The 8,046-nt window shown below is 44.7% G+C and overlaps 1 protein-coding gene across 1 annotated transcript; it reads right to left on the minus strand.

The window, feature by feature from the left end:
• Positions 1 to 331: 331 nt before the first annotated feature.
• LOC139577316 (PR domain zinc finger protein 8-like) lies at positions 332 to 6,891 on the minus strand. Its single transcript, XM_071404328.1, has 4 exons — positions 6,769 to 6,891; positions 4,369 to 4,593; positions 3,717 to 3,948; positions 332 to 3,040 (listed from the first exon to the last, which is right to left on the minus strand). The coding sequence occupies exons 2-4, from the start codon at positions 4,585 to 4,587 to the stop codon at positions 1,680 to 1,682; spliced, it is 1,812 nt and encodes a 603-aa protein (XP_071260429.1). The 5' UTR covers positions 4,588 to 4,593; positions 6,769 to 6,891; the 3' UTR covers positions 332 to 1,679.
• Positions 6,892 to 8,046: the final 1,155 nt, after the last annotated feature.

The following is an 8,046-nucleotide window of genomic DNA, read 5'->3' on the forward strand; positions in this document are numbered from 1 at the left end:
TACTCTTTATTTGTACAAAGGCTGAAATAAACGTGGTAACCATAATTACGGTCAATGACCGTCATATCTTTGAGATGGATTTATGACCATTTTTGTCAAGTTAAAACATTTACTTGTTTTAAAAACAATTGGCCCATCTTTCGACCAGTCGTTGCGTTATTCGACGATCTCCAAGTAGGTCTGTGATTTAGTTAGGCATTTGCCACCTTAAACGCGTCGTGTAGTCATGTGGATTCATATTGGATTGTCTATTTTCCTATCTACAACCTTGGTAGATGTAATTTCTTTACCTTGTTTTTTTTTGTATAAACACAGGTTCCACACATAGAGATGAAAATAAAGCTATTTTATTGTCAAATCATTCAACATGATCAGGTAAACTATCAAGTAGTCAATTTCAGCATGAAGGAAGAAACTCGGAAACTACTGTATTCCTCACTGACACAAAAATTCACACTTTGTATTTCAAACACACCAGGTATGTACATCGTCACTGTAGAGACTGCATCAATTCCCGTTGTCGCACGGTGCCCTGTGAAATATAGTCAGTCTGTCTGACGTCATATCCTCATTCGTGTCAATAGCATTCAACCTTTAAAGTGAACATGAAAAAAAAAAAAACGTATTGAATAGTAAACCATGTAATGTAACTCTTTTTTATTTATCATTTTCTATATATGTCTTTATATAATATAAAATCCAAACTTACTGTACATTTAAATACACATATTCTTATTTTACCTTATTTACCAAATTGTAAGTGCCTCATAAGATAAATAAATTCATTTCTGAAGTCAAAATGCATTAGCATAAAGAAACATGACATTTGAAGAAGAAACCAAAAACAGACTCAAGGAACAATAATAATTGTCTGTGTTGAAAACAAGTGCTCCTTTAAGTGGTGTATGGTCAGCCAGCCAGTCAGTGTCAGTCAGTCAGTGTCAGTCAGTCAGTCAGCCAGCCAGTCAGTGTCAGTCAGCCAGCCAGTCAGTCAGTGTCAGTCAGCTAGCCAGCCAGCCAGCCAGCCAGTCAGTCAGCCAGCCAGTCAGCCAGTCAGTGTCAGCCAGCCAGCCAGTCAGTGTCAGCCAGCCAGCCAGCCAGCCAGTCAGTGTCAGTCAGCTAGCCAGCCAGTCAGCCAGCCAGCCAGTCAGTGTCAGCCAGCCAGCCAGCCAGTGTCAGTCAGCCAGCCAGCCAGCCAGTCAGCCAGCCAGTGTCAGCCAGCCAGCCAGTCATATAGCCAGTCAGCCAGTCAGCCAGCCAGCCAGCCAGCCAGTCATATAGCCAGTCAGCCAGCCAGCCAGTCATATAGCCAGCCAGCCAGCCAGTCAGCCAGCCAGCCAGTCATATAGCCAGTCAGCCAGCCAGTCAGTCAGTCAGTCAGCAAAAAAGTTCCTCCCCATGGTCTGTGATGTGATACCCTTTTCCCACTATGGTGCCGACCCAAACCGTGCTGTGCTGGCCTGGGTCTACTGTTTCCCCATTGTCCTTTATGGTCCATCCCAGCAACTTCAGTGGCCAAACCTTACTGTTCTGGTTCGTCTACAGTATATTCTTTACACACTGTCCTTTCAAGCAAGGCTTCCTTAATCAAATGCAATTCCGTAACCAGGCCAGCGCAGCACAGTACAGCTCGGCTCGGCCACTCGCAGTGTGAAAACGGTCTGTTATTGATCTGAAAGTCAATTGTGGGAGGTCATGTGACGCGAGAGGTGGTGCCTCTCCCTGAACGACTCGTTACAGATCGGACACTTGAGTTTCTCCTCACGCCTCCTCTTCACCATCGGCTCCATGGCCAACTCCTTCTTGTGGTGCGACCTCATGTGGTACACCAGGTCAGAGGTCATACGGAAGGAGGCGTTGCACTTGGCGCACCAGTTCTGGGCGGGCAGACACAGAGAGGTGAAGGAGGGGGGGAGTAAGGTTAACGCTGAGGGCATCTGCAGCTGGATGGGGCCCTGGCTCTTAGGCCAGAAGGCTGTGGCAGCAGCCGCTGCGTAGAGGAACGGGCTCTGCTTGGACATGGCGCCCGGCACTGGGCAGTTGGCGCCCAACTCGGCGCCGTGGAGTTTGGCGGCTAGGTGGTCTGCCTGGTAGAGTCTAGAGGAGGAGATGGTGTCTCCAACCGTCGGGTGACAGTCCAGGAGTTTGGGCGTGGTCATGACCAGAGGTGAGATCTGGGAGAAGGAGGAGGTAGCGTGGCGGGAAGGTTGGCTGAAGGCGCTCTTCCTATCCCTGCTGTTCCCCCCACCGTGCTGGACCACGGAGGTGAAGGCGCTCCCTAGCGGAGAGGCCTCCATGCGGGTCTGTGACTGGACAGGCTGAGTCTCCGACAGAACCTGCCTAATGTTGAGATGCTTCTCCTGGGGAGGGTTGCTGCCGGGGCCGGGCCGACCTCCGTCCTTGTTCTCGACGTTGGAGCTCTGGAGGTTTTTGGTGCTGCCGCTGTTACCGTGTGTCTTTAGGCTCTGTGGAGACTTCTTGACCTCGGTGAAGGCGCTGCGTTTACCCTCCCCACCCGACTCGGTGGACCCCGACCCTGGAGGGGAGAACGTCGGCCCTCGTCGATTCTCCTCCAGACCGTACGCTCCCCGATAGTTCTGTGCTGAGCTAGCCAGCTCCTCCTTAGATTTGTGGGACTGAGCCAGACTCAGAGAGGCCCTGCTACCATCCCTCTCTCTGTCCTCCACATCGGAGAATTTCCTCTTCCCAGAGCTCTCGCTGCGGATCTCAGCCTCACGGTCGCTCGGCGGACTGGTTCGACTGTTCTCCAGGTCTCTGGCCAGGTTATGGAAGTCTGTGGAGGGTTTGGCGCTGTCCCCATCCGAGCGGCCCAGTTTAGGGCTAGCTCTGGTGGGTGCGGTGGCGGTAGGGTTGGGGTTAGGGCGCTCAGTGCTTGGCTCCTTACTGGTGACCTCCTCGTCCACACTGCCTGCTGCCATGCTCTGTAGTCTCTTGGTGCAGCGGAACCTCAGATGGGCCAGGAAGGGGAACTCAAACTGGAAGCGCTGGTTGCAGTCAGGACAGGAGTAGGGAGTGGACCCTGGAAATGGACAGAAGGAAAATAATGTCAGTCATTCAGAAAGAAATAACAATATTGGTAATATGCAGTATCTTCCTAAAAGGGTCAAAGTAAAGCTTTGTAAAGCTGAAATAGAACTATCATCTTCTGATTAATATAAACTATAAATTATAAATACAGAACAGGCATATCGCATTCATTTTTTTGGACACCTAATTTTCACAATTTATTTACCCTCAATTGTTGGTGTAAATGATTGTAAATGTACAACATGGTCTTCATTTTTTCTATTTTGTTTACTTTTATTTAACCTTTATTTTTTACAGTTTTTTTCTCATTGAGATAACATCTCTTATCCAAGAGAGACCTGGTCCAATAGCATCAGGGGGAACAACGTTTCAGACAAAACAACGTACATACACTAACACAACATTAAACAAAACTATAAACACACATACAATACAACAATTATATATTACGTTAAAAAAAACACGAAAGTATTTGACAACAGCTGTTATATATACTCTTATATCACTGTGAATTTAAACTGAATATGAGCTACCAGACTATTGGAATTATTTTGATGGATAATTATCAAGATAGAAACTACAAAACAGCCACCTGAAATGGAATGCTTCAATGCAGACCGTCTGGACCTGGTTCACTATTCCGCCATGCTAGTGGGCTACTAACTCACCCTTGGCCTTGACCGGCGCTTTACCGGCACTGAGCAGCAGCAGCTCAATCAGGTCTTTCCCGTACCAGACCAACAGCTCCTCGTCCTTCTCGATCCTCCGGAGAGATCGGTAGAACAGCTGTCCGTTCTTCACGTAGGCCTCGAGGTTCTGCTCGTCTCGGTCCCTCGCCGACTGCACGAGCCGCAGCCACATCAAGCCTTCCGACGTGCTGTTGGCTGCGGATGTGTCCACCTGCGCGTTGAACGGTGACAGAAAGCGAGGCATATTCGTTAGTTGGACCCAAACGAGAAGTCCGTGAGGCAGCATTCATAGGTTGTCCAAAAAATAAAAATAGGCTATTTTGAATGTGTTTTGGCTGTTCAACTATTAATATACATTATAACCTGCACGCTCTCTTGTAAGATAGCACGTCCAATTTGGTCTAATATAAATAATATAGGCTTCACACCAATGTCATGAGAAATAGAAATTACATTTTTTTTTTATCGTCTATGTCGCCTACTCTGGTTGCTATAGGCATAATGATACATCAACCAAATGGCAGACAATTTAATTCATTCGGAATAAGGAGATGTAATGAAATCGTAAATAAAGAATATTATGACTATTATCAATCTCGAAATAAAAATCACAATTGTATTATTTCCTTACCCGGAATATGTAAGGCGCAGTTCGTTTATCCGTTGATTTGAGCGCTACGAAGGCTATGCTGTCATACAACGACGTGTGGCTCAAAACACAAGGGCCGAAAATGGCATTTTCCGGAATGTCACATGTGGTGTAGACACTGGTGAATATATCCGTTAGACACTGCTGCACTGCTTTGGCGTCGCCGTCCCAAACCAACTTCTGTGAGCTGGATTCCTCCATCGTTGGCTGTTGTTTTGCGGACAGACAAAAGAGAAAGAGAGAGAGAGAGAGAATGAATAAAAAATACAATATATAAATGTTCTCGATGATGAGGAGTTAAATAAATTGGCACTCCGTGAGAAGGTTGGCTAAATACATAGGAGCCAGCTGTCAAGGCCATGCTGGACTGGGAAAGTGCCTTTTTGGGGGGCTGGGCGTTTTAATTAATTGAAGTCCATTGTACGATGAGAGTGGCCTATCAATTTCAAAGAGTATGGTTGCTTGCCTATTTTCCGTGGTATTCCCATGTGCTGTTGGAATAGCTGTTAATTGTGAAAAAAAATAATTGCACGGGCCTAAACAGAATAATAACAATGGTATTAATGATTATGTTAATATAGCCTAATAATGATAAACATCAACAACAAAAAACAATAATAATAACACAAAAAGTATATGATAATAATGACAATGATATATTATCCCATGATCCAATATTATTGTTGATAATTATAATATTAATTACGTCAAGCAACTGAATTAATATCACATATGCTTTATTCTAGGCTATTGTAAATTCAAACTGCAGCCACATCCACCTCAAACCCTAATTTATTAAAAGTGTGTAAACTAATTGTAGCCTGTAGAAGAAGACAAATAGCAGTAAGAAATGATCTGGTCTGTATGACAGCATATCGAATGGATTTGGAGTGGACTGTCAAAAGTCACCGATTTCACGTCATCTACCCTCTCTCTCTCTCCGTTTCTACACGTGCTCTGAACGTATGTCCACCTCATTACCATAATCCACCACTTTTCCCTCTCGAGACAGTAATTAAGGCTGCACGCGGAGTTCATTATTTTTTTTCCCCCTTCTAATTTACTTTCTGAATTGGTGTATTTTACGGGTGACGTGGAGACCAGTTCCTCTGGCCTGCAACGCGTTATGCAGCCGTGATCTATATGCCTTTGCTTTGCCACTTGTTCATTTCAATTACGCGTAGGCCCGAAGAGCACAACCGCGGCCACGGCGTGTATTGGCTAACAGCCGCGTCTAGAGGAATATCTGACAAAATATTATAATGTTATAACGATACTGATTGCACGTCGTATTATCTAATTCCATGTGTTATTTTTGACATGTTATTTTTGTGTCATGTTATAGACTATGCCTATATAAATGTTATGCACGTATGCTATTCAACAGATAATGTATATTTTATTTTTTATTGTTTTTTAGTCATACAAAACATGCGTTTAGATCTCAAGAGATTATGAATTGATACTTAACCATATTTGCCATGTAAAGATAATATGTCATGCATGGTAAACATGTAATAACAAAGGTTTTAAAACACTGACAAGTGGAATATAATATTGGACAGGCCTCCATGTCACCGCACCATGAGATGTTGCTCCCCCTTTCTGCTGTCTGATCATGGGTCATCATTTGTTTTCCAGTCATTTTGCTTCTTGTGTCTCAGACTAAAAAGCAAAAGCAACTGGAGTCTGCATGCAGAGATCAAACCAAACGTCCCTCTTTCAGACGCGCTTCAGTCAAACCTCATCATTCAAAAAAACGTTCTGGACCTCGAACAAAAAATAACTTTTCTCTTCAGCTGGATTGGTGGAGAGAAAAAATAGTTTGGAGCAATACAATCTCCTCTTATTTAGGCAATTATATTTTATCCACCAAAATGCAAAACCCTTTCAACTAGAGACCAACGCTTTCAGAAAAAGCAATTTTTCGCTCCATCCCCTATATAGCCGGTTCTTTTGTGACTTAAAAGGTCGCTCTCTCACAAGGGAAAAAACCATACAAAAGGTCCAATGAATATGCATCTGAGCTAAATGAGAGAGAATAGCACCCGGAATGTATGCGCATCCATAAAACGGATGAGGCCAACCCATTCAACATTCTGCCCTCTATTTCAGAGCGTGTTTTACTCTTACATCTGGGTGCCTAGTCTAAAAAAAACGGTCCTAAATCAATGCAAGTACTGAATTTGCCGTTTGTCTCCTCGCCCCTTACATCTGCCGAGCGCTGTATCCAGCTTTACACGATGGTCCATTCATAGACCGCAGACAGGATGCTGCCTAGGCTACTGCTTTGTGGTGTTGTCTGCCTGTCTGTCTTTCTCTCGATTCCAAACAAACCACCCATTTGTAGCGCAAACCAAATGTAGGCTGTAAACTACGTACCTTTTTTGTTGTTGTTGAAAATAAATAATAATCCACACATAAAAATGATGCTGGAATCAATTTGCCGCCTTCGAGAGAAGGTTACGATCAGTCCTCCCTCGGCGTCAGTACATGTCCCTGTGTGGTCGTGAAAGTGACAGTGGTGCCGCAGATATAGCCCTTCGCTGCAGAGAGAGAGAGAGAGAGAGAGAGAGAGAGAGAGAGAGAGAGACGATGAGAGAGAGAGAGAGAGACGAGACGAGATGAGACGAGACTGAGAGACTGAGAGAGAGAGAGAGAGAGAGAGAGAGAGAGAGAGGCATGGAGAAGGGGCGCAATGCACTGGCTGACTGACACACACACACACACACACACACACACACACACACACACACACACACACACACGTTTTGTTTGCAGCACATAATATACCCAATGAGGCGTGTCACTCGATGTCTCCTCCCTTTAACTCTTCACTGACCGACTGTCATTTGATGAGATTTATAGGTAATATACAGGCTACATACAAAGTGCCATAACCTCGCAGAGAACCTTTTTTTAAATGTAATATATTATTAGGCCTATGTCATTGTTTTCAGTGGCGGGAGCACAACATCCCAATATATAGGATTTTATAGGAGGCAAATGAAGGATTTTTTACCCGAATAGCTAATAGCTAATTATTATAATCTAATAATAGATTTTTTCACAGTAGATTTGTGTTCTCTTCTTCTATTGTATTAGATACACATTGAATTGAAGCTACAGGTATTATATATCTTATGGGATTTGATCTAAATATTATTATTATTATTGTTATTATTATTATTATTATTATTATTAGCTTATTTGAAGTTCATGTAATAGACAGTACTATAAACGTCCCATGGATAATAAGGACATCGATATCATCTCCGTACCATTACCATCATCTCCAAAGTGCTCTTTTCACCCAGCTACTGCGCATTTCCGTTTCCGCTGCGCTCCGCCCGCGACTCTACGCAGCAGGGAGTCGGGAGGGAGCCTCGTCGTGGACACCTGCCCGGCCCGTGTCCATCGTCCCGAGCTAAAGGGCCAAGCATCATCTTTATGCATTAGCCGCTCCAGCCGCTCCACTACTGAGCCAACCCGGCTGATGATGCTCCCGAGTGGCGCCAGTGGACTAAGATACTGCATCTCAGTGCTAAGAGGCGTCACTGCAGTACCTGGTTCGAATCCAGGCTGCATCATATCCGGCCGTGATTGGGAGTCCCATAGGGTGGCGCCCAATTAGCCCAGCGTCAACGGGGTTTAGCCGGG

The sequence above is a fragment of the Salvelinus alpinus genome, chromosome 5 (genome assembly GCF_045679555.1).
Source record: "Salvelinus alpinus chromosome 5, SLU_Salpinus.1, whole genome shotgun sequence".
NCBI classification, from domain to species: domain Eukaryota; kingdom Metazoa; phylum Chordata; class Actinopteri; order Salmoniformes; family Salmonidae; genus Salvelinus; species Salvelinus alpinus.